The sequence below is a fragment of the Hyla sarda genome, chromosome 12 (assembly GCF_029499605.1).
Source record: "Hyla sarda isolate aHylSar1 chromosome 12, aHylSar1.hap1, whole genome shotgun sequence".
Lineage (NCBI taxonomy): Eukaryota > Metazoa > Chordata > Amphibia > Anura > Hylidae > Hyla > Hyla sarda.
The window spans coordinates 42,885,041-42,912,989 of NC_079200.1; the positions used below are offsets into that span (position 1 = coordinate 42,885,041).

Consider the following 27,949-nt stretch of genomic DNA (forward strand, 5'->3'; position numbering starts at 1 on the left):
CTGCAGTGGATCACAGTATCTGCCATGTGGATGAGATTATAACAAATCTTATACACATGTTGCGGTATTCTTTTATGTGGAAATTGACCTGCATTGTAAATCTTAAATCTACAGCATGGCATCTATTGTGCTTTCATCAGCAGTCTGTTCCTTGCAGACGGGTAACATCTACAGTAAAATCTGCATGTAATGCATGCAGATTTTTCTGTGGATTTGCCATTGATTTTGAGGGAGATCCATAGCTGGATTTGTGTCTTATTTTTCATCCTATATGGACAACTCTACATTTGCCTTTAAGCTTGGCATAATAAGCTGCAATATTTTTTATAGTGGATTGTATAGAATGTTGGGGACTCTAAATAGAATTATTATTTGAAAGAAAAATGTGGGCATTATTCACAGCTTTCAGAATCTAGAGAAAACGTTTACCTCAGTAGTGTTGCCACATTTTTTGGTGTATGGTGAAGGCACTAAAAAAGCAAGAAACTGTGACTATTATACAAACAAACAGAGTTATTCTGTTTTAATCTTGTAATAACAGCAACATTGAAGTATACTATTATCATTATCCTGTAGTTATACGTGGAACAGTTTACTGATCTGCCACGTACAAGAATTCGATTGTTTTAATTGAGATGATGCTTTTTGCTAATCCATCAATACTGTTGATACTTGATACTGTTGTTATTTGTTTACTTTTCTATAAATTGAGGTAGCTATTGTTACATGACATCTTGCATTGTGACAACGCTATTGTTATTCTTTTTAGTTCAGTTATATTCCTTGTTTAGCTGTGTTGAATTTACAGTAATTACTGTTGAGTTTTATGCCTTAGGCTTCCAATAAACAGAAAAAGCTGAGAATGTTATGAAAGATTATTGTGAAGGATTGCGTTAAATGGAATTTTTTTCTCCATATTCTTCCAGTTTGAAGTATAATTCAGACTAAACTGTTTAGCATTTTATATTGTAGGTGAAATTGATTTATATGGAGCTATTTTTCCCATCTGATCAAAAGTTTTTGTTCCTCAGGAATTAAAATATTTATCATATCTGTCACATTTAAGCTAGGTGCACATACCGTATATACTCGAGTATAAGCCGAGTTTTTCAGCACGATTTTTCGTGCTGAAAACACCCCCCTCGGCTTATACTCGAGTGAACTCCCCCACCCGCAGTGGTCTTCAACCTGCGGACTTCCAGAGGTTTCAAAACTACAACTCCCAGCAAGCCAGGGCAGCCATCGGCTGTCCGGGCTTGCTGGGAGTTGTAGTTTTGAAACCTCCGGAGGTCCGCAGGTTGAAGACCACTGCGGCCTTCAACATCATCCAGCCCCCTCTCACCCCCTTTAGTTCTGAGTACTCACCTCCGCTCGGCGCTGGTCCGGTCCTGCAGGGCTGTCCGGTAAGGAGGTGGTCCGGTGAGGAGGTGGTCCGGGCTGCTATCTTCACCGGGGAGGCCTCTTCTAAGCGCTTCGGGCCCGGCCTCAGAATAGTCACGTTGCCTTGACAACGACGCAGATGCGTCGTTGTCTAGGCAACGGCTCTATTCCGGGCCGGAAGCGCAGCAGCCCGGACCACCTCCTCACCGGACCACCTCCTTACCGGACAGCCCTGCAGGACCGGACCAGCGCCGAGCGGAGGTGAGTACTCAGAACTAAAGGGGGTGAGAGGGGGCTGGATGATGTTGAAGGCCGCAGTGGTCTTCAACCTGCGGACCTCCGGAGGTTTCAAAACTACAACTCCCAGCAAGCCCGGACAGCCGATGGCTGCCCGGGCTTGCTGGGAGTTGTAGTTTTGAAACCTCTGGAGGTCCGCATGTTGAAGGCCGCAGTGGTCTTCAACCTGCGGACCTCCGGAGGTTTCAAAACTACAACTCCCAGCAAGCCCGGACAGCCGATGGCTGCCCGGGCTTGCTGGGAGTTGTAGTTTTGAAACCTCTGGAGGTCCGCAGGTTGAAGACCACTGAGGGCGAATGATGAGAAGAGGATGATGAAGGGGGGGGGGGGGGGGTGTGGGGATGATGAAGGGGGGTGGGGATGATGAAGGGGGGGGGTGTGGGATGATTACAAGGGGATGATGAAGGGGGGATGTGTGGGATGATAAGGGGATGTGTGGGATGATGACAAGGGGATGATGAAGGGGGGATGTGTGGGATAAGGGGATGTGTGGGATGATGACAAGGGGATGATGAAGGGGGGATGTGTGGGATAAGGGGATGTGTGGGATGATGACAAGGGGACGATGAAGGGGGGATGTGTGGGATGATGACAAGGGGATGATGAAGGGGGGATGTGTGGGATGATAAGGGGATGTGTGGGATGATGACAAGGGGATGATGAAGGGGGGATGTGTGGGATGATAAGGGGATGTGTGGGATGATGACAAGGGGATGATGAAGGGGGGATGTGTGGGATGATGACAAGGGGATGATGAGGATGTTAATGACGGGTCTGGATGATGACAGGGGGGGATGAGGTATTTCCCACCCTAGGCTTATACTCGAGTCAATAACTTTTCCTGGGATTTTGGGTTGAAATTAGGGGTCTCGGCTTATACTCGGGTCGGCTTATACTCGAGTATATACGGTAATCGTTTTTGCCCTACATTCACCATATACGCTGGAAAAGCTTGTCATGTTCCTGCTGGACATGTCCATAGGAGAACATTTTCAGATCGAGGCCAATAGTGTGTCCTTTTGACCTTTGTCTGGTTGGTATCTGTTGGTATACTGCAAAAAAATTAAGTGTGAAATAGCATAATAGACTATGTTATTGTCATCTTGGGGTAGGGAGTAGTTCAGATCTGAGCTCGCCCCACACTACTTGGATAATCTGCTATAAACGGTGGCCCTAAACTGGACAAAAATTCCTATACTGGACTAACTGCAAAGGTGTATCAGAGAAGTCAGACAGGTCAGGCCAGCAACACAAAGGCAGATAAACTACAAATACCGCATACAAGTGGTAAACCGGAAACAAGCCAGAAAGTCAAAATCTAGAAGGCAGAGCAGTACAAAATCAGAATCAGAGTCAAGCAAGCAAAGGTAAAACCAGGAGGATAATGGAGTACAAAATCAGAACTTAATAGGATAGTGAAAATATAGGAAAAGGGTCAAGTCAAAATACAGAGACTAAGCACAGGGATACAAACACTAGTGAAGGGTTTAACCTTTATCACAGCACTGGTTAAAGTCACAGAGCAGTTGAAATATCCTGGCGCTGAGAGGCGAGAGCACCAGGGCAGCAGCTAGTTGGCCTGGTGCTCACATCTCATTGCCACTCAGGTTCAACCCATGGGTTAGGAAGACTTTCATCAATAGTAAACTCAAAGACCACCAGGAACAAATCTGCTTAGTGCCCACCAGTGCCCTATGCAAACAAAACGTCCTCTACTGTACTGTATAATACTTGAGAATGCCACCATGTACAGTCTGACTGTACTCTAACTCCATAGTGCCCAACAGTGCGCTGTGCCTACATATTGGCATGTTTTTTACTGCATTACATTTCTACCTGTTACCCGAGGGTGCAGATATGTCACTTAGGAGCACAGAAAAGCTAGGTAAGAATGTCCTACCTAACTTTCTTAGGCTCCTGAATAGCATATCTGCTTATAACTGTAATGATAACATAGTCATGAGTCAATACAGGGTCTGTCACACACATCATTTCCAGGCCCCTGAATGGCACATCTGCTTAGTACAGCAACCACGTGGCTGGTTGGCCATCATTACTAGCCCCAATACCATTACAGGGACTTTTATAAGAGTTGTAAAGTGTGTTTGGGCGTAAAGTAGGGATCGACCGATATCATTTTTTTTAGGGCTGATGCCGATAATCGGTGGAGGTTGGGGCCGATAGCCGATAACGTATACCGATATTCCGGTATAAGTTATCGGCTATTTATCCCCCCGCGACACCGCTGCAGATCATTGATTTAAAGCGGGCGCTTTAAATCAATGAACTGCAGTGGCTTTTGCAGTGCCATAGACCGCCGCCGCCACCCGCTTCTCTCCCCCTGCCTGTCCAGGGGTCCTGAGACCTATCACCGCCACCCCCGCACCGCTCCCCCACCGCTGCACCGCTCCGCTCCCCCTACCGCCGCGTCGCACCCCCCACCGCCCCGGCCCCATTGCCTCCCCCATCCCCAGTTTTATAATTACCTGGGCCCGGGTCCACTCTACATCTGGCTCCGGTGGCGTCCTCCTGAGCTGTCACTGTGTGCACTGACGGTGACGTCACGTTGTGCACGTCACGTCACTCTTCATTGCGCACAGCGTAATGCAGGAAGCAGCAGGAGCCAGAAGTAGCGTGGGACCCGGGAACAGGTGATAATAAAACTGGGGATGGGGGAGGCAATGGGGCCGGGGTGGTGCGTGGGGGGTGCGACGCGGTGCGGCAAGTCGGGGGGGGGCAGTCGCGGTGCGGTGTGGCGCGCCGGGGGGCGGTCGCGGTGCGGACGGGGCGGTGCGGGGGGCGGGGCATTATCGGCAAGGTAATTGCCGATACCGATAATGCCCAAAATCGTGATGATATCGGCCAAACCGATAAACGGTCAATCCCTAGCGTAAAGTGATACAGTATAAGCAGATATACCATTCAGGAGCCTGGAAAAGCTAGATGTGGCATTCTCATTCTATGCTCCTTAATTGCATATTTGCTTATAGCTTTATGCAGTTTATGCTTCAGAAATAATAATAGTCCCTGAAAATTACTGGCAGCCATGTTGGTTTCAGTATTAGGCAGATGTGCCATTTAGGGGTCTGGAAAAGCTTGGGGATAGTGTTAAAATGCATGCACCTTTATCACTTTACAACTAAGCAGTAGGCACCTTTCAGAAAGCTGTGACACAATTATTGTGGGCAGGAGTGGACACACATGTTGCGAGAGCAGGCAGGATAGAACACACGTTACAGGAGCAGGCGGGAGTGGAACACACACGTTGCGGTAGCAGAAGGTAATGGCCAGAAAGTCATCAGGAGTGAGCTGGAGCGGGATTAAGAAAACAGTCCCAAACAGGGCGATATACCACAATGACGAAAGGCCCTGCAAAGAGCCTTTGCCATGTTGCCATAAAGAGAACCAGAGGTGACACTGGAACTGAGTCAGTTTAAAGGAGTTCTCTGCTAGAACTGATGCCAGAAAGTTAAACAGATTTGTTAAATTACTTCTATTTAAAAATCATATTTCTTCCAGTACTTATCAGCTGCTGTATGCTCCAGACAAAGTTCTTTTCTTTTTGAATTTCCTTTCTGTCTGACCACAGTTCTCTCTGCTGACACCTCTGTCCGTGTCAGGATAGGTTTGCTATGGGGATTTGCTCCTACTCTGGACAGTTCCTAAAATAGACAGAGGTGTCAGCAGAGAGCACTGTGGTCAGACAGAAAGGCAATTCAAAAAGATAAGAACTTCCTGTGGAGCATACAGCAGCTGCTAAGTACTGGAAGGATTAAGATTTTTAAGTGGAAGAAATTTACAAATCTGTATAACTTTCTGGAGCCAGTTGATTAAAACATTTTTTTTTCCAGCGGAGTAACCCTTTAACTTCTTTACCGTTAGGCTGGCTTCACACTGCATTTGTGTTTAGGTGCAATTTACATATTTTTACACTATGTATAAACATGTATACGTAAATATATGTTTAATAACAATTCTGCTTTGTGTCATGTGAACCTCCGACTTGCAAGCTTCCTGTTGCTTCCTGTAATAAAAAAATGATTTCAACATGATGCAAAAACGTGTTTATCCCTTATTTCTATGAAAGTGTTATCCTAACCGTGGAGCTATATGGAAATTAAGATGTTAAATTCTAACAAGTTGCATGGAGAACCTACTGTTTCTCACAATTCAAGCAGAGTGGCATTCTCATAATGAGCTCTTTCTAACATCTTCACGTTGCTAATACAAGAGGAAATAGTATCAACAAGAATTGTAGGCACAAGTGGTAGGTGAGAATTCATCAAAGGAACGAAGAGAAGCAATTCCCTGCAACTTGGAGACATTAGGGAATAGATTTTCCATTTTTGAGCTTTCCTTTTTGTAAATTGTAGATAATAAGAGGTACAATGTTACCCATTGTGTTCTAATGGATGGATTGATTGGTATATTGGGTTCAATTCACTCATCTTTAGAAGGAATCCTACATTTATGTAGCAAAAAAGGTTTTTTTTTTCATACACGTGCATAGATTCAAACTAGAGATAGAAACCAGAGAGCACAATCGTCTGACTGCACCCCTGTCAGGTAATTAGGTGAATCAGCAGAGAGCAGGACAGCGGCCGGTATCCTCATATATCTAACTACTATCAGGGTGCAAAGCTTCAAAGTAGAAAGATGGTCATTCCGTTCGGTTAGGGAAGTCTCTACGATGAGGGACACTCAGAGGTTTTCAGCCGTTTTCGCCGGAAGAAGCACACGGCTGTGTGCGAAAACGGCTGTTTGCCTCTGAGCGCCCTGCATCGCAAAGACTGACTGACTGACTGACTGAATGGAATGACCATCTAAAGATTATACTACTGGAACGGTTAGTGCAAGGTTATTCTCTGCATTGCATAATACATGTGCATAGGCTGTCTTTGAAGACTGTGTTTATATTCCCAATGGAAACAATTTAGCAGCTGGTGTTAAAAGGGTGGTCTGCTATGGATAATCTCTTATATTCAGAACCAGGGATGGATTAAGTAGATCATAGGTCATGAGCTGCTCCCCAAATCTAGGCCCTCCTTTCCCCACCATGGCCCTACCATGTCATGTCTATTGTCAATGTATAAGGAGGACGGTGATAGGCAATTAATCCCAGTGATGGCGCTGTTTCCAGATTAAAAAGATTTATTCCAAGATAAATAGCATAAAACAAGTAACATAGCACATCTTATAGAAACCTTGAACTATAATAAGATAGGGCTCTTCTTTTAGCTGGGAAACAGTAGTCAGGGCTTGCCTTTTCTGGACATGTTTATTTCCAAGAATGGTCATGGCCGTTTACAGTAAAGACCACTGTCTACCATAAACACTTTCACATACAAAACTAGCATTAAAAATGCCCTGGAAAAACCCAGGGAACAGCTTATTTTGCCTAAACCGAGAGAGACCTTGCAGCAGCCACTAAAGATTATAGGTACATGTGATTGGGCGGAGGAACAGGTACAGGAGGTTTTCACGAAACATTGGGGGATCCTGAGGCCCGACCTGGATCTTACTGAAATTGTTGGTGATTATCCCTCTATCATCTTCCAAAAAGGTAGAAGCTTGGGTGGTTTCCTTACTCATAGTCACCTCAAACCGAAAGTACCTGCTCCCACTACCTGGCTGAACACATCGCTTATTACTGTCTGCCACAGGGCCTGGTTGATCAGGAAAAAACTACAAAATAGGCATCTTCATCAATTACCATACACATTCTGTGACTTTACCCTTAGGCGATATCCACACGGCAGAATTTCCGCACAACTGCACCAATTCCGCGTCCACATTCTTTTGGGTGGTTTCTGGCTTGTGCGGAATCTGTGCAGATTCCATGCGGAAATTCTGAAGTGTGAATGGGAGTGCGGAATCCCATTGAAGTCTATTGGGCTTTAACCCCTTAAGGACGCAGCCCTTTTTCACCTTAAGGGCTGAGCCCTTTTTCGCAATTTTGACCACCGTCACTTTATGAATTAATAACGCGAAAACGCTTTTACCGAATATTCTGATATAGTTTTTTTTCGTGACATATTCTACTTTATTTTGGTGGTAAATTTTCGGCGTTAATTGCATCCTTTTTTGGTGAAAAATCCCAAAATTTCTGGAACATTTTGAAAATGTTGCATTTTTCTAACTTTGAAGCTCTCTAATTGTAAGGAAAATGGATATTCCAAATAAATTTTATTTTTCTTCACAAATACAATATGTCCACTTTATGTTGGCATCATAAAATGGACATACTTTTGCTTTTTGAAAAAATTAGAGGGCTTCAAAGTAGAGCAGCAATTTTCAAAAATGTCCTGAAAATTGCTAAATCTGAAGGGACAGATGTTACAGAACTACAACTCCCAGCATGCCTGGGCAGTCGAGGCATGCTGAGAGTTGTAGTTTGGCAACATCTGGAGGGCTACTGTTTGGGCACCACTGTAACAGTGGTCTCCAAACTGTGACCCTCCAGATGTTGCAAAACTACAACTCCCAGCATGCCCAGACAGCCTTTGGCTGTCTGGGCATGCTGGGAGTTGCAGTTTGGCCCCCCTAGTGGTTGCCACAGTAAAGATCGATTTACTTTCACTTTCAATCCCCCCCACTGTCGATTCCCTACCTGAGCAAAGATCCAGCAGGCTCCAGCGAAGATCCCAGGTCCCCAGGCATCTTCCCCAAGAGCCCCTCGACATCCAGGGGTGGGCAGAATGGGGGGTTGCCATGGCAACCCCCTGTCCTGCGCTGCCATTGGTCAGTACTCCGTACTGAGTAATGAAAGGGGATAGGAGGAGATCGCAGCTTTGCGACCTCACTCCTATCCTTTAGGCTGATCGGGGCTGTTGCTGACAGCTCCGATCAGCCCTATTTTCCAGGTGATCGGGTCACCAGAGACCCGATCAGCCCGGAATTGTAGAAAATCGCATGTCTGAATTGACATGCGATTTTCTCCGATCGCTGACATGGGGGGGGGGTCTCAGGACCCCCCTGGGCGTTGTGCCAGGGTGCCTGCTGAATGATTTCAGCAGGCATCCGGCTCCGGATTTCCCACGGGCGTATGGATATGCCCTCGGTCCTTAAGGACTCGGAATGCAGTGCGTATCCATACGCCCTGTGTCCTGAAGAGGTTAATTTGATGTGGAATCCGCAGGCAGAAATTCTGCCGTGTGAATATAGTCTTAGGCGATTCCGCTGCAACAGAGTCCCGTTGAATTCAACAGGATTCTACTGCTTTATGCACACAGTGGAATTTCCGTGCCAGATGTTTCCGGTACGAAAATAAAATTTTCCGTGTCTGCACAAAAAATGAGCACGTTCATTCTTTGTGCAGAGTCCGCGCGACTGGCCAGCCGCACCTCCATGAATGTATCACGTTTCTGGGAAAATGAACGAATTGGGGGTCTAGGGATATGAATTTATTTTAGGGGGTTTGGGGATATGAATGTATTTGGGTCTGGGGATAGAAAAAATTTGGGTGTCTGGGGATATGAATGTATTTATGTAGTCTGGGAATATAAATATATGTTTAGGGGGTCTGGGTATATGATTTTTTCCCTGGTCTGGGGTATGAGCTTATTTGTTTTGCTATAGTGACCAGAAATGATTGTAGAAGTGAGGGGCCAAAGGGTTTCAGCAGCAAACTCTGAAGTCATTATGAAGGTCTGGGCCCGATGGTAAGAAAACATCACCTGTAAGTCATTGGATCCTAGCAGTGCTGTTACCTTTGCTGACCTGTCTCTTATAGCTAATAATATTATAGTTAATAATTATATTGTAGCATGTGATAATAATTCTGGAATATCCTTACTTAGAACTCTGTGGAAATTTAAGGCTTGGTCTTTAAACTAGGATTCCACTGAAATTTTGTTCTTTTTATTTATTTCTTTTTTACACCAGAAAAACTGCCACTGAATTTTCCTACGTTTTGGCGTTTTTTTCTGGTGTTTTACCTTTGTGGGGAAATTGTCTTTTTTGCTCCATTGGCAGTTTTTCCCAGCCGGCGGCTTTTAATAATTTCATTGGGTACCAGAAAAAAAAGGGTGCAGTAGAGATGCTGGAATTTGTAACTGGTGAATGTGTATTTTTTTGTAACCAAATTTTTATTTACTTTTTCGGAGCGGGAAGGGATCCCAACCGTGGCCGGAATGAACATTGGAAAGCTTCCCCTACCAAAAAAAAAAGTCTTCACCTCTTTGGGATACCTGGGAAATGCAGGAGGGTTTCTTAGATGTTGAGTCATAAAGAAATCTGATGCAGCATCCATTTGTGCTGATGTGACATAAACCTCTGTGTAGATCATTTCCATTTTGCCACCTAAAATGACCTTGTGTGACAAATGTATCAATGTGTCACAGCTGTAATGCACATGAAATAGAATATTTCATAATATAGAAGATATGGTGGTCACTATAATCTATGAAACAGCAGGGAGGTTTTTCTGAAACTGGATTTACATTTGCTGTTTTAGCCACTAAGGTAATTTAAAGCACCGCTTACAATGTTGCGGATTTATCATGAGCCATGTGTCGTTTCTCTCTTTTTATTTGTACCTAACACCAAATGTATCCTTGTAATATTATAGATAGAGCAATCCTGTTCTTCCTTATGTGGAGTATAGTTAATAGGTATAGTTAATGATAAAAACTCTAATTAAAGGATCTGTCAGCAGAAAAACATGGGTGTAAATAAGCACATGGCTAGATACGTTTTTTTTCTCTGTTTTTTTATCTCCATAGTTCTTTCCATGGCTTTTTGTTAATATGTAAATGAAGCCCAGGTGTCCATTGGGTGTTCCCCAGCATGGCAAGGGCCCAGGTAAGTCCAACCCAGGTGCTCTTTATCACCACCTACTGGCCCACTTTCATCCTCATACCACATTTGACTAATAGGCATTAGAGAAAAAGGACATGGAGATAAAAGGTATACCCAGAATTGTGATGACTAGCCCAATCTAGTTATGTGCTTTTTTTAAAATAAATAAATAAATTAGCAATAAAACTAATTTTTGATATTGCACTCCTTATGGTAAATAAAAATCTTTCTAATGTACTTTGTTAAAAAAAAAAAAAAAAAAAAAAAAAAATATATATATATATATATATATATATATATATATATATATGTTTTCTCTGTTTTATTTGTGCTTAAAAAAAACACCCACTAGGTGTCTCCCTACTTGTCAAGAGAGCACATTTCCCCCTATCTCTTGCATAGACTTTGAACTCCTGCTGGCCTGGCAGAAGTTCAAAATCAGGAAGTGCTGGAGGGTGTGTGTGCAGCCTTATCCAATCACAGCTTATCTCACACACTGAACAGCTCTGGGCTGTGTGTAACAGAGTAAGGCTGGGTTCACACTACGTTTTGTCCCATACGGGAGCGCATACGGCAGGGGGGAGCTAAAAGCTCGCGCTCCCGTATGTCACCGTATGCGCTCCCGTATGTCATTCATTTCAATGAGCCGACCGGAGTGAAACGTTCGGTCCGGTCGGCTCATTTTTGCGCCGTATGCGCTTTTACAACCGGACCTAAAACTGTGGTCAACCACGGTTTTAGGTCCGGTTGTAAAAGCGCATACGGCGCAAAAATGAGCCGACCGGACCGAACGTTTCACTCCGGTCGGCTCATTGAAATGAATGACATACGGGAGCGCATACGGTCACATACGGGAGCGCAAGGTTTTAGCTCCCTCCTGCCGTATGCGCTCCCGTATGGGACAAAACGTAGTGTGAACCCAGCCTAAGGGAGGCTGTTCTCCCCTGTATGGCTTCAGATGATGTCACGCCTGCTGGGGAACGCCCCTTCCCAGTCTGTGAATCTGACAGACTGAGCAGAAAATACAGAGCGATATCAAGGTAGAAAACTCAAAAAAATAATAAAAATAAAGGCAGGGGGTGGTTTATCATGATGGGGCAGTGAACTGGGAGGATTATAACATTTAACAAGATCATGGCAAGTACTCTGTAAACCCCTGTTTTAATGTTGGCAGTTCCACTTTAAGTATAGCATATTATTCAGCAAGGTGCCTTTGCTTTCTTGCCATGAAGGGATAAACATTTATATTCATTCATATGCTTTGTTTCTGTACTGACATCAGCACAGGTGTTATACTATTTAAGAGAGGGTGTAAATAGAGATAAGTGTTGACATAGGTAATGGCTGTCAATGTACCCAGCCAGATGGTGAAGATAGAGGTGGCAGTGCAGAGGACACCATAGGATGTATCATGTATCATCGCTAGCAGTATACACAAGGGTATATGGCCCAATTACTTTCATGCTCATAAGTATTTTAATCAAAATGTAAAAATGTTCATATATTAGTAAAACAGAAAGTGGAACACTTGGTGTAGCCTGTTTTTTAAGTTTTTCAACTTACAAAGGTATTCACATTTTTACTTTTAGATATGGAAGAAGGAGTCCATGTTATATTTACTGGTATGTGCGACCATAACCTAACATATACAGATATTACAGATGATGAAGTAGTCAAAGGTTGGCCATATAGCAACCCATTAAATTGTAGGAGGCCGGAAGAAGCGCATACCTATGCGTGAAACAGCTGGCAGTCGCCTCTGAGCACCCCATGCCACAGATGGGAGATGCAGCCCGAGATGGGAGCTGTATAACCAGAACTGAAGGGGTGAGTGCAGGACACCTGTTTTTTGTCTTTTGTTGTTATTATACTTATTGCTACTATTTGTCCTAGCACCACCGCAACTGATTGATCTGGTATTCTGCCTGAGTTGCACCTAGTCCATCTCGGTTAGCTGCGCGGATAAGGTATCGGTGCCACTTGTCTTTTCTTTCTCCACTAGCACCCATTAAATTGTTTGACTACTTAGCAGACAATCTTTTCCTTTTCAGTGACCCTTCACAAGAAATTTACTCCCCTTCACTCTGACCAAAGGAGACAGATCTAGTTCTCTGGATGTCGCCAGTACCACATTTGCATTGTCCTTCAGAAATAAACATCGGGAGGATTTTATGACAGATAGCCCTGATACCCCTAGTCATGGTCAAAATAAAACAGATGCCGTGCAGTATATGTTTATATATTTTTTACTGCATGTTCTGTATGGAATACTGCTGCAGACTACTATTCCATACAGCAAAGGTATACTGATGTATACCAGCCCAAAAGGACATTGTTTGGGCCACCAGTAGGTTGAATGGGGGCCTAAGGATACATTTGATTCAATTTGTGCACATACTACTACTACTAAAAGGTCACTTTAAATGTAGTGTGAAAGCAGTCTAAAGAGCTATCCTGGGTGGAACTGAAAATAATAAAAGTATTTGAACATAGATAGAAACTAACAAGGAGGGAATATGTGCTGCTTCACTTATTGATCTGTTTATGCTGTGTAAATGTTTACTGCTCAGAATTTTTTTTAGCCATCAATAAACAAAAATAGTTAAATGGGCACTATCACCAACTTTATTTTTTGATATGTTGTAGTACTTATGTACTACAACATATCTCTAATATACTTTTATTACTTTTTTTTTCATTAAAAAGGTTTAATTTACATTTAAAAACCGGCCACTGAAAAAAAGGACTGATTTTGGAGTGGCAATCAGTCCTTTTTCAGTCAGGCTGCACTCGCTCCCTGCCTGTCAATCAGACAGGCGGGAGCGAGCGCATTGGCTCCCCGGCCACTGGCTGGGAGGCCACTCCTCCCGCACATCGCCGCCTCATTGCTGTCCCTGCACGCCCGCTGCCGGACTCTGCAGTAACTGCAAGTGTAATGAGGGAACGGGGTATGCGGGGCGGGGAGGGAACGGGCTAGTGCCGTAGCGGGGGGGGGGGGGGGCTCGATCTAATAAGAAAGTCCAATCTACAAGGTGCTTTAGATTGACACGTGGGTGCAGCATAAAAGTCAGCAACCTCAACCCAATCCCCTAGATGAAAGCTGAGTAAGTAACAATGGCTGTTTAGTGTGATAACTGTTCCTAAGATGTTCCATTAGAAGAGATCTAGGTTTGACACTGTGGCCCATTTACTAAGCTAAAACTGACCAGTTTTTGTCTGGTTATTTCAGCACAGAGTGTCTGCGACATGTCTGCACTGGTCTGCGCCAGGAAAATCTGACAAACCCGGCATTGCACTGTGAAAAGCCAAAAATGGGGCGTGATCTTTCACAAAGGGGGTGTGGTCAGCACAAAGGGGGCGTGGTTTCACAACCCGTCCCATTTACTATTGAATTCACAGAAAATTCTGAGGATAAATGGCTGGAAATTTGCACCTAGAAAAAGCTGGTCAGAAAATGTTCCTGACTTTTCCCATAGTAAATACAGAGGAATTCTGCAAGTCTGAAACAACATTTCCCACTAGTAAAAACCTGACACTCTTAGTAAATGAGGCCCTGTGTGTGTTAAGTTTACCAGAAGGACAGGTGTCTCTACACAACGCTTCCAATTCAGGCAACACAAGTTCCCAGCAAATAGATGGCGCTCACTATCAAGCAGCATACAGGGGAGATTTATCAAAACCTGTGCATCTTACATTTTTATAGAGGCCAGTGAAAAGTCCATATATAACACTTCCAATAAAAAAATAAAAATAAATGAAAAGGGCACTCACCACGTATGCTGCTGAAGATTCCTTTATTGGAACAAACGGGAATACAGTGCTGGAAGACACAACAGTACAGGTGTACAGGGGGGTAAACTCCAAACTATGGTGCCGTTTCACATTGTCATAGCGCCTCTACTGGCCAATAGAAGCACTATGACAGCGTGAAATAGCACTGGAGCGCCAATTGGATGGCAAGGAGGAAGGTAAGAGACCTTTCACGGTCCTCTCAGCTAATTGAGACCCTGAGATTTTGTCGCGGGTGTCTCGAACAGCTCCACTAAACTACTGGCATGTGAATTTTCCCGTTTCAGATGCTGTGATCTAAGGAGTTAATGCCAGACATCAGCCCGATAGGCGAAGTCTGGCATTAGCTGTGGGTCCTGGTTGCTTATAGCAACTGAGACTCACCAGGTATGAAGCTCACTCTGCTTCTGAGCGCACTTCATACCACTTGAGCCGGCGCAGGATGTACATATGTTCTTTTATAACAATACTGTATGTATATAACATGGAATTTATACTATATAACATTTAGATATTCATTAAAGACCTCTGAGAATCTTTGTAAGTCTCACCTGAAGACAAGCAAATCCTGGAATATAATTCAAATACTAAGAAGACAATTTTGAAAGAAGAGCAATATGCATTTCTGTCTCGAGGGTCGCTGTGGGAAGAAAGGATTTAGTATAGTTTGGTTGTGGCTGGGCTCCATCTTGTTGGTACTACAGTAGTTGATGTTTCTGTCATCTCAGAACGGCCTTAATGGACATTTATCTACCTGATTCCTATTTAAGGAAATCTGCAGTGTATAACACTTATCCCCTATCTGTAGATGTCATGTACAGGGCCGTGGCTCCGCCACGGCTCTCCCGTGCAGGAGGCGTGTCGACCTTAGCATGATGTCGCGGCTGACACGCCCCCTCCATGGCACTATACAGGAGATCGGGGGGAGGGGGGGGGGTTGAGGTTCCAGCTATCGGACCCCCTTGCAATCAGATCCAAAGGATAGGTGATAAGATGTTAGATCGCAGGCATCCTGCTGCTGGGGACCCCAGCGATCTCCGGGCTGGCAGTGGCAGCGTCCGGAACACAGCTAGTACATAGCTGTCATGTCTCCTCCCATAGACAGGAATGGAGGGGGCGTGGCGGCTGGCTGGCCTCGCCAGTCATCGGGCACAGAGCAGAGTTCACTCCATGCGCCAAATGAGAGGGGTGCCGCAGCGGAGATAGCAACAAAAGATAGGGGACCCCAGCGATCTAACATCTTATCCTCTGTAAGATATAGGATAAGATGTTTCTAGTGGAGTACCCCTTTAAATGGTCAGCGCGCATCCAAATCCTTTGTTATATCAGGCTCCCACATCTTCTTCTTGCTGAGTTAGGTTTCATAGTGTTCCAGTAAAAGTGTATCTCTGCATGTGGATTCGATTGTGTATATGACCTCAGCCAGTTCCCTGGCTATGTTCCTGCTTTATTCTCTGTTCTATATTGTTTCTTCTGTGCTTGACCCGGACTGTTTACTTTGTGCTACTTTCTCTGACCTATTTGATCTGACCTATTTGCTTGTTTTTCCACTATGCATCTCCCTGCTGCAAGCCCTAGTCTCCAGCCTGTACATAGATTTGTCTCTGCTTGACCCCTTGGGGCTTCACACCGGTGTCCTATGGTCCACTGTGTCAAATACCACCTTTAGAGGTGGTGACCTGGTAGCCATTGCTAAAAGGGTGAAATCCAAGTGGGCTTTTTAGACAATACTGTAACACTCAACCAAGTTGCCCAAAGCCAAACCAGATGGGTCGCACATTGGGTCCACACCCATTGGCCATTACAAAAAAGATATTGATAAACTAGAATGGATCCACAGAAAGGCTACATAAAATGGTGGAATCAGGAAAAACATAAAGAACGAAATCTATATTGTCTGGAAGAATTAAGGGACAGGGGGGCATGATCTGTCTGGGTTAAACACATATCTATCCTAAGATAAAAATAAAAAGGAAATAATATAAGGCCAGACTAGATGGACCAGGTTGTCTTTTTCTGACAACAATCACCCAGATTGCTCTTAAATTTTTTTTTTTAAAAAGGCCTCTGAAAAATTAAAGAAGCAATCAGATTGGTTGCTATGGGCAATTGGTCGATTTTTCCTTTACACAGGTTTGTATAAATCTCCCCATATGACCAGCAGCTGACTTCACACCTTGCCGTAACAGAATGCACACTGTCTAATATCACCCATTATAGAATGTTTCCAGATGCATTGTGGGATAAATCACCTCTGGGAGTTGTGTTAAGCGCAGGCACGACCTTGGCATGATAGGCTACAGTCTTTAAATATCATGTGTGATCACTGGCATCCGGCTTTATTAGACTGAAGTTAAAGTAGAAACATATTGAGTGCAACATTTACCGTATTTTTCGCCCTATAGGACGCACCGGCGTATAAGACGCACCCAATTTATAGGTGGAAAATCTAAAAAAATAAAGATTTTGAACCCAATAGTGGTCTTCAACCTGCGGACCTCCAGATGTTGCAAAACTACAACTCCCAGCAGGCCCGGACAGCCAACGGCTGTCCAGGCATGCTGGGAGTTGTAGTTTTGCAACATCTGGAGGTCCACAGATTGAAGACCACTGCATAGGAGGTAATACTCACGTGTCCCCATCACGTCGTTACGCACGCCGACGCACGTACGCGACGACGTGATGACGAGGAAGGAGAGCGCCGGCCATACAGGGGATCCCTGAACAGAGAAGACACCGAGGAGGCAGGTAAGGTCCCTCCCGGTGTCCTGTAAGCACTAACCCGGCTATTCAGTCGGGCTGTTCGGGACCGCCGCGGTGAAATCACGGCGGTCCCGAACAGCCCGACTGAACAGCCGGGTTAGTGTCACTTTCCCTTCAGACGCAGTGGTCAGCTTTGATCGCCGCGTCTGAAGGGTTAATACAGGGCATCACCGCGATCGGTGATGTCCTGTATTAGCCCCGGGTCCCGGCCGTTGATGGCCGCAGGGACCTCCGCGATAGGGGTTTATTCGCCGTAAAATGCGAAAAATACGGTATGTGTAAAATAAAATACATTTAATCTGAAATAAAACTGTGTAGGTCGCAGTATAGACACAATTCTTTTTGTCTTGCCTTTACATTATCCTGTAGTATATTTCTCTCCAATATTACAAGTTGAAAATCTGTCACCTCCCAAGAGATGAAGCTTATCACGGCTATGTAAGATTCATGCCCTTCCATCTTTTACTTGTTCATTCTTTCTTTATTCTGGGTCCTAATTTAGCATGAACAATTAACGTGACTTTCTCTTTGACTGCCCTAAATAGTAAGCAGAGCTCTAGTGGGACTTTCTGCTACTGCATTAGCATATTCCCATATCCAGTCACACAGAAACCTCCTTCCGGCTGCGTTAACAGGTCATCCCTATTGCTATTATGTTCCTCCTGAAGTTCTAATATGAAGATACCAACAAGAACGGCTTGTCTTTGGGAGTCCCAATGGTCCAGGACAGAAAGGCCACTTAAAGGAGTACTCCGGAGAAAATTAACTTATCCCCTATCCACAGGAACTCCGGCTCTCTCAGTGAGAAGCACGAGTCGTCTACCAGTAGAGGGCTCGCACTCCATTATATGAAAGTGCCGATGATGCCCGAGAGCTGTACTCTCTGTCTTTTTGGCGCTCCCATAGAAATTTATGGAGTGCATGCCAGCTGCAGCACCTCCTCACTGAGTGTCGGGTCCCATTATGGAAATTGCAGGGGAGCCCAGTTGATGGACTTATCCCCTATCCTGTCGTTAGGGGATAAGATAATTCTCGCTGGAGATCTCCTTTGAAGGGGTTATCCAGGAATAGAAAACACAGCTAATTTCTTTCAAAAACAGCTCCACGTCTGTCTCCAGGTTGGGTGTGGTTTTACAACTTGGCTCCATTCACTTCAATGAAACTGAGCGGCAAAACCCCACCCAACTTGGAGACAGACTGGGAGCGGTTTTCGAAAGAAAGTAGCTCTGTTTTTCTATTCCTGCATAGCTACTTTAATGTTCCATTCACTGATCAAGATGGTTTTTAAAGGGAAAGGCCTGCATATTTGCTAACAGGACTCAAAATAAGTCATTAGTTGTGTACACCATAAGGAATCCCTGCCATATAGAGCTAGCACTCTAATTGTATCTGTCACATATAATAAATCAGAAAAGAGCAGTGTTTCTTAACACGTTAACGACCATGGACGTGTATACTCGTGGGTACTGCCCAGTGTACCCATGAGATTGCGGCAGGGACTCGGCTGTAACACACAGCAGGGACCCTGCCACACTGCTGGGACCAAAGTAAACTTCGGTTCCGGCAGTTTAACCCTTACAGCTGTGGTCGGAAGTGACCGCAGGCTGTAAGTGTTTTGACAGAGGGAGGGGGCTCCCTCTGTCTTTTCTGTTGCACCCCGCAGCGCGATCACGGGTGCTGTGTGTGATCCTTAACGGGCGGGGGCCTGCCGCACTGCTGGGACCAAAGTAAACTTTGGTCCCGGCAGTTTAACCCTTAGAGACACGGTCGGAAGCGACCGCGAGCTGTAAGGAGTTTGACAACGATTGTGGGGTGCTGCTAGTTACCTGGGCAGCCGGGGGTCAGGACATATAAAACAAAATATGAAATAAATAAAAGTGTAAAAATAAGTGTGTAAATAAAATGTATAAAAAAAATGTAAAAAAGTGTAAAAAAAATAAAAATACATTTATTAAATAAATATAAAGAAAAATAAAAATGCATAATCTGCAGGGTCACACGGCATACATTCTCAGCATATTACATGCTGCGGATGCCCGCCAGCAGTCACAATAATGAGCTCCCTGCTGCGGCTGGGTAGCTTTGTGTGTCCACTCATAGCGGACACACTGAGCTACCCAGCTGCAGCAGTGATCTTGCCCTTGTGACTACCGGGGGGGGGCATCCGCGGTGTGAAATATGCTGCGGATGCGCTCTGTGTGACCCTACACTCTGTCCCATTCGTACTGTGTTTCAGCAGTATGTTAGAGGTATCCATCAGCATCACGTCAAAAAAAGAGATGCTGACGTATACTGTAGCAGCTCCATTCATTTCTGAATGAGACTGCTACAATATACATTGGCATCCCTTTTTGTCATGACAATGGACACCCATACTGTAGAAATGCAGTATGAATGGGGACTATCACCCCCCCCCCCCCCAAAATAAACAATTTTTTTCCAGATTTTTTTTTAATGCCCGAAGATGGATATATTGGCCATGAGTGGATGCTTACTCCCACAACATGACGGATATATCCATTAGGAACTTTAAGTGTCACAGACAGCTGTGTGTCACTGCTAGCCGACCAAGGGTCGATCAGAGCGGTCCCTGGTCCAGCCAGTACACATTTTTGGGGTGCAGTATCGTTCTTCCAGCCCTGAAAGCCAAATGGGGCTCCTCTCCTTCTTGGTCCAACCAGGCAGTCAGGCAACCAGATATGGCCTAAGTAGGGGTACTGCCCAGCCCGGGACGTACACGGTGATAAAATATGGGGCGTATTTCCTCCATTTCAAAAGAGACTTACCAAAATGATGTCCCACAAATAAAGAATTGTGGGGAAAAAAACCTAATTGCTATTTTTTTCCACTGATTTTGAAATAATTCTAGCCCCACAATAAGGGCTCAACATACTGACTTTTGCCCTAGGTGAATACTTTAGGGGGTGCAGTTTTGAAAATGGGGTCACATCTGGGGTTGCGGTATTGTTCTGACAGCTAGAATGCTTTGCAAGATGAAGTGCGGCCTATAATTTTTACAATGATCTCCTGAAAGCCAAATGGTGCTCCTCTCCTTATGGGTCCCACCATGTGGCCATGCAACCAAATATGGTCTAAGCAGGGGTATTACCGAACACGGGATGAACAGCGTAATAAAATATGAGGCGCATTTTCTACTTTTCAGATGCAATGTACAAAAAATATGTCCCACAAATGATGCGTTTGTGAAAAAAAAGCTAATTAAAATGTTTCCACTGACTTTGTAACCATTCCGGTCACACAAAAACGACTCAAAGAACTGACTTTTGGTGTATATAAATACTTTAGGGGGTGTAGTTTCCAAAATGGGGTCACTTGTGGGGGTTTTGTATGGTTCTGGCATACCTTTTGCAGGCATGAAGTGCGGCCTATAATCCATTTGGCCTAAAATAATGCCCTGAAAGCCAAATGGCGCTCCTCTCCTTCTGGGTCCTAACACGCAGCCAAGGAACCAAAGATGGCCTAAGCGGGGGTATTTCCAAACGGGCCGAGCAGCTCAACTAAATATAGTGTGCATTTCTTTCAATATCAGAAGTGATGTACAAAAAATATGCCCCACAAATGATGCATTTGTGAAAAAAGGCTAATTTCGAATTGTTAACACTGATGTTGTTATAATTCCTGCCAAAAAACTATGATGTTAAAATACTCACTGTTCCCCCTAGTGCGAATACCTTGAGGGAGTCTAGTTTTTAAAATGTGGTCATTTGGGGGGTGGGGGTCCTATGTTCTACCACCTTCAAATTTCTGCAAACCTTACATAGCACATAATAAAAAAGTGTACTTTTCACATTTTCAAAATTTCAAGTAAAATTGTTAGGCTTCTAATTCATTTAAAATGTTAATTAAAAAAAAAGAAATGCTTTAAAAATAGACATCTGAAAGCAAAAGTTTCATAAACTATTTGGTCAGTAAGTATAAATATATGCAACGTATTAGTGTTAAAATAGCAAAAAATCTTTATTTTTATTTATTTATTTTTTTGTGTTGTAAAAAAAAAAATAAAAGTACTAATGATAGTTGGCTTAATTTTACTATGTACATGAAGGACAACTTGTGAAAAAAAACCAGTCAGAATTATCGTGATTGACAAAACTTTGCCAGAGTTATTCTCTGATAAAGTCAGACATCCCCAATTTGAAAAAAAAAACAACAAAAAAAACTGTCCTAGTCTTTAAGGGGTGTACAGACCTAATTGTCTTGGTCCTTAAGGGATTAAGCATGGTCCTCAAGTCCCCCCACTAGGTCATGTTTTCTGGATTTCCTTAGTCTTTTACAGGTGATATATTTATGGACAGTGAATCAGGCATCACCACAGTCATATCACCTGTGAAAGACTAAGGAAATTCTGAGAACATGACCTGTTGGGGGGACTTGAGGACCGCGCTTGAGAAACACTGGAATAGAAGAGCTTCCTCAAAATCTGTACAAAATGTCAGTACAAGTACAGGGTGGGCAATTTCTATGGATACACCTTAATAAAATGGGAATGGTTGGTGATATTAACTTCCTGTTTGTGGCACATTAGTATATGTGAGGGGGGAAACTTTTCAAGATGGGTGGTGACCATGGCGGCAATTTTGAAGTTGGCCATTTTGAATCCAACTTTTGTTTTTTCAATAGGAAGAGGGTCATGTGACACATCAAACTTATTGGGAATTTCACAAGAAAAACAATGATGTGCTTGGTTTTAACGTAACTTTATTCTTTCATGAGTTATTTACACGTTTCTGACCACTTATAAAATATGTTCAATGTGCTGCCCATTGTGTTAGATTGTCAATGCAGCCCTCTTCTCTATATACTGCTATATACTACTGTATACACCGCAGGAGAAATGCTAGCACAGGCTTCCAGTATCCGTATACACTGCTATATACTACTATATACACCGCAGGAGAAATGCTAGCACAGGCTTCCAGTATCCGTAGTTTCAGGTGCTGCAGAATGGGCAAAACAAAAATTGGAACAGGACCATCAGTTCACGCAGAATATTTTGTTCAGTGATGAGGCAAACTTTTATGTGAATGGTGAAGTTAACAAACAAAACCACCGCTATTGGTCTGACACTAACCCACATTGGATAGATCCATCCAAGACTGTTGGAACACAAAAATTGATGGTATGGTGTGGTATATGGGGTACAAAGATAGTGGGGCCATTCATCATCAATGGAAACCTCAAGGCCACTGGATATGCGAAATTGCTACATGATGATGTGTTTCCCTCTTTATGCACTGAAGCTGGCACGTTCCCTGAGTTTTACCAGCAAGATGGTGCACCACCACATTATTGGTGTCAGGTCCGAGCATTCCTAGATGAACAGTTTCCTGGAAAGTGGATTGGTCGTCGTGGGTCAGTTGAATGGCCCCCAAGGTCTCCTGATCTGACCCCCTTAGACTTTTATCTTTGGGGTCATCTGAAGGCAATTGTCTATGCTGTGAAGATACGAGCTGTGCAGCGCCTGAAACTACGGATACTGGAAGCCTGTGCTAGCATTTCTCCTGCGGTGTATATAGTAGTATATAGCAGTGTATACGGATACTGGAAGCCTGTGCTAGCATTTCTCCTGCGGTGTATATAGTAGTATATAGCAGTGTATATGGATACTGGAAGCCTGTGCTAGCATTTCTCCTGCGGTGTATATAGTAGTATATAGCAGTGTATACGGATACTGGAAGCCAGTGCTAGCATTTCTCCTGCGGTGTTGCTATCAGTGTGTGAAGAGTGGGAGAAGAGGGTTGCATTGACAATCCAACACAATGGGCAGCACATTGAACACATTTTATAAGTGGTCAGAAACTTGTAAATAACTCATGAAAGAATAAAGTTACGTTAAAACCAAGCACATAATTTTTTTTCTTGTGAAATTCCCAATAAGTTTGATGTGTCACATGACCCTCTTCCTATTGAAAAACTAAAGTTGGATTCAAAATGTCTGACATCAAAATGGCCACCATGGTCACCACCCATCTTGAAAAGTTTCCCCCCCCCCCCCCCCCCTCACATATACTAATGTGCCACAAACAGGAAGTTAATATCACCAACCATTCCCATTTTATTAAGGTGTATCCATATAAATAACCCACCCTGTATAGCTATTGTAAATGTATTTATGCTAAATTGATAACATAAATGTTTTAGTTATGGTTTCAATTATGTGGTGCATGATATCAGAGCTCCCAGACTAAAGGCAATAGATATTATATAGTACAGAAGACTTTTAAGATTTTCTAAAATATTTTGTTTTATTTCCTTATTATTTGCCAGAGATCTGTCTGCAGTGAATACAAAACATCCACATGTATCTAAAGCTTGTAAATTCATATGATCTTCTTTAGCATAGAGTGTAGGCAGAGTGTAGTGTAGACTGATACATTTTACCTATACTGACACACTGTACATACATATAAGCAGGTCACCAGTGAGCACTGAGCAACATTTTTAGCAACTTATTTATTTGTATGTCTTTTTTTTTTTCATTTTGCCTCATTTGTTGCGTCTATGTTCACTAGGATGGCCAGGGTGCGGTAGCTCTTCTGGGTGTCCCTCCTGGTGGTCTAGGGGGGGCGTGTGTGGCCATCAGGTTCCGCACCTCTCTGCAACCCCGGGCGTCTCAGCTTCGGATGAGATGCCATCGGTATAAGGCTCCTCTGCTGGCACCTTGGTTAACACCTAGATTGTGCCCCTTAGTAGCTTTGGCGAAAAGGGACTTTGAACCTAGACCCTTACAGTTGCCTTATGGCCCAGAGGGAAAGGGTAGGTTTGTTGGAGGACCTCTTTCTTTTCGGAGAAGGGCTTGTGATGGACCACATCCTAGTGCATGTTTTTTTTTAGTGTGACACGCTTGCACATTTTCTTACACTTGGGTGATAGAGAGCACGTCCATCAGCTCCTAACTTTTAGGACATCCCAAGCCTGAACATAAATCCTCTTTTTTGTCAATCATCCCTTATACGTGATCAAGGTGGGTGAACGCAGTCACACTAATATAGTGTGATATAGTGTACATAGGTAAATACTTGGATACAGTAGTCTTGTGAACACTTTAGAATTTTCAATATTTTTTTGCATTATTGTGCCAATTTTTTTATTTTTTTTTATTTTTTTTGGAGAGTAAAACTCCAATAGCACATATCTGTGAGTGGTAAAAGTATGTGAGCCTTTGATTTCCATATCTAACATAATGCCCTATAATCTGGTATAACTTTCTTGCTTATGGTGTATTCACCAGTATAGTATCCTGCGCATATTTGAAGCTGCAGATTTTAAGGTAGATTACTCAACACAGCATTAAATCCACAGCTGCAAATAGCTCTTGCTGTATTTGGAGTTTGTGTCGCCAAATGGGTTAGCAGGAAGTGTATGTGCCGATCCCGGACACAGCAAGCTCAGGACTGACTCCAGGAGAACAGCAGCGGAAAGAGCAGGGAAGGTACCATTCCATTACCATTGCCATTCCAATTGTTGCCTCTTGAAAGGCCTGAGCATGCAACAGGTGTCTCTGATTAGATGCCATTCCCTCAGCTGAAAGTCACATTGGTTCCATAAACTCAAAACCTACATAATCTTGCTGAAAAATGTTTTTTGTTGTTGTACTTGAGTGCATTGTAAATACTATACATATTTATCAGTGTCTGCCTTTTCCTATATTTGATTATCTCATCTGAATGCATCCCCATTAGATATCATTATAATACTTTCACGCTATATTTTTGCAGTAGGTTACACAACTTTACTGTATACCGATGCTATTATTTATATCTATGAAATGTGGTTTTTAATGTGTCATATGTGTTTATGTTTTTAGGAAGGGCTTTTGGTGGTATACATTTTGTATCTGTTTTCTAATTAAATCAAAGTATTTTCAAATCAATGCTTGATAATGACTAGAGGAGTCTAGTCGAAACGTTACTACTTTCTGTGAATTCACCCTATTTTTTATGGAATAAATCACTTGGAATTTTTTCACTTTACTTTGTGTGCTGCAGTATATCCCTTTTTTTTCTATCCAAATGGTGGGCTTTTGACCACAGCCCCAGAAACTGCTTTGCACCTAATACCTAATACGCTGCTATCAGAGTGTGTTGCTCTCCTCTACATATTTTATATATATATATATATACATATATATATATATATATATATATATATATATTTTTTTTTTTTTTCCAAGATTATATAGGTTTTGTTTTAATGTTTGGCTTGCTATAACGTTTCATATATATGCTTATTTTTTGGTTCTACCTAGTTGTGGCTCCATAAACTGTCTGTCTCCTGAATTAGGAAACCTGTCACTAATTTGAGGTGCTGGTACAGTAGGCCCAACATGTGTAATATTGAGTTTCACCGTGTTTGAAATTCGCAAATGAGTGGGTTTTGAGGAAGACCATTTTGGCTCTGTAGGTTCAGGAGTGCATGTTTAAAAGCAAAGGAACAGCTAAACTGAACGCAAGCTTTCCTGCACATGTATCATACAGGGAGAATGTGTCTTGCCTCCTTGACGCATGGCAGCCACAATGATTGTGCTGTTATAGATGACCACATTATCCTATCTTAGATTAGGACCAGGGAGCCAGTGTCAAATTTCCTGCTGCAGACTGGGAAGCAAGTCCTCTGCTTAATGGGTTTTCTCATTCTGGCTTAGCAAATGTAATACATTGTGTTAGTGCTTGACTTTACACCAATGAAAAGAGCGAGGAGGAAGAGCGTAAGCTGCCCTCTTCCCTGTGGGGGTCTGCAAGATGTCCGAGGACCTGGATGAGGAGGAGGATAGGCATCAGGAGTTAGAAGTTGAACCGGATCAGATCAGCCGCTGTCACCCCAAAGTTCTGAGCGATTCCCGGTTCGCCGAGCTCAGCTTGCTCAACTATAGTGTTGAATTTCCTCCATTTGTCCACAATCTGTCACCCACTCTAACCTGGTTATCATCCCACTGATTGAAAACATCTGACTTCTAATATTATGTTCCAATTATCTGCTAATTGTTCACATACTTTTGCCACCTACAGATGTAAGATACTGGATCATTTTCCTCAAAAAAAAAAATGACCAAGCCTCATATTTTTGACTCAGTTGTATGATTTGGTTCTCTTTACCTACTTTAAAGGAGTCCAAAGGATAGGGAATAAGATGTCTGATTGCTGGGGTCCCGCCGCTGGGGACCCCTGTCATCTCTCTGCTGCACCCAGCATTAGTTTATAGCATCGGAGGATCGTGACGTTACAGCCACGCCCTCCTCGTGATGGCATGGCCATGATGTCACGAGCGGGGCGTGACTGTGGCATCACGAGCCTCCACCCCACATCACCAGTCATCTGGCACGGAGCTAAGTTTGCTCTGTGCACCGGATGTCTGGGGTGCCACAGCCGAGATCCCCAGTGGTGGGACCCCCGCGATCAGACATCTTATCTCCTATCCTTTGGATAGGGGATAAGATGTCTAGGGGCAGAGTACCCCTTTAAGGATTTGTGTGAAAATCTAATATAGTTTTAGGTCAACTTTTTGCAGAAATAAAGAAAATTCGGAAGGGTTCACAAACGTTTCAAGCACCACTGTGAATATGTGTGCATCTTTCTAAAATGCTTCTTGGTGTACAGTTATGTCATGGGGGTGGCACTGGCTCAGGAGCTCTTCCAGTGTCATCTACAATGCGTGTTAGCGGTGACATACAGGTAATACTCAGCTGCAATAGCCAGGATTAGAGCAAAGGTCAATTGGGATTATTTAACCCCTTGGATGTTGTGGTTAACAGTGACTGCAGCATCTAAGAAGCTAATCTCAGGTTACAGAATCTTTTTCCAAAACATAATACTTTCTCCAAATACCTTTACTTGTTCTACACCCATAATTAATAGATCTGGAGGTGGGATTAAGAAGGTGAGATATTGTCCAAGGATCCTTAGTAGAAGGCAAGTTTTTTTATGGCCATAATACCTTTGCATTGTCTTTGTTATGGCTGAATCAATCAGACTTGTTAACTGAGCCAAACATATCACCAGAGTTCTATCGTGAGATCCATGTTTGCTTCAGTGGTACATAAATACACTTTAGTGATGTATTAGGTAGTTTTTATATTTCAAAAGCTATTTGCTTTTCAAAGAAAATATGAACCAATGCAAAACCAGTGCCTTTCAATTGTATGATTTCTGACAACTACTGTTCCAAGGATGAGGAAATTAGGGCTTTTTGGGTTTAGTGTCTTAGGTTTATAGTTTCCTTACCTTCCTTTCTGTAGTATAAGATCTCCAGCTTTCGCTCTTCAGATCCTAGTAGGGCCTGAGCAAGTTGTGTAATGCTGTTGTGGGTGGTTTCTGGACCCGTAAGAAAGTCACAAGTACAAGGTCTTTGCATGACCTCCACCCTGGAGTAGCCGAACATGTCACAGAAACCATCATTACAATAGATTATAGCACAGTTGTCCATCTGGGCATTGGCTATCAGGAACTTCCGACCTGCAAAGAAATGGACAGAGTCATAATATGTTTGTTTATTAATAATACAGCATTATGTAATGAATACATGGAACATACTGTTGTGTCATTCTAACTGCTTTGTTTCCTAATGGAGGCACTGCAATATGATGCCTTACAGGGTTTGTGCATGCTACTTTTCTTTGTGAATGGATAGTTAGTCTAATAATTCTACTTTTAACCCTTCAGGAGCGGGACAGTTTTACTTTTTGCATTTTAGTTTTTTCCTCCTTACCTTCTATTAGCCATAAATTCTATTTTTCATTTACAGACCCATATGTGGGCTTGTTTTTTGCGGGACTAATTGTACTTTGCAAAGACACCCTTCATTTTTCCATAAAATATACTGTAAAACTGACGCAAAAGTATTTGTGAGATAACATTTTTGTGACAAAACTGACGTGTCATACTGATTCTTCGGATTAGTAAGA

The 27,949-nt window shown here is 43.3% G+C and overlaps 1 protein-coding gene across 4 annotated transcripts in view; it reads right to left on the bottom strand.

The window, feature by feature from the left end:
* KCNH6 (potassium voltage-gated channel subfamily H member 6) overlaps positions 1-27,949 on the bottom strand; it is a 531,028-nt gene that overhangs the window by 422,742 nt on the left and 80,337 nt on the right. For all 4 annotated transcript variants that reach the window (XM_056548171.1, XM_056548170.1, XM_056548169.1 and 1 more), the window contains exon 2: positions 27,270-27,500. In XM_056548171.1, coding sequence (XP_056404146.1) covers positions 27,270-27,500 — 231 coding nt within the window. The remainder of the gene's footprint in view (positions 1-27,269; positions 27,501-27,949) is intronic.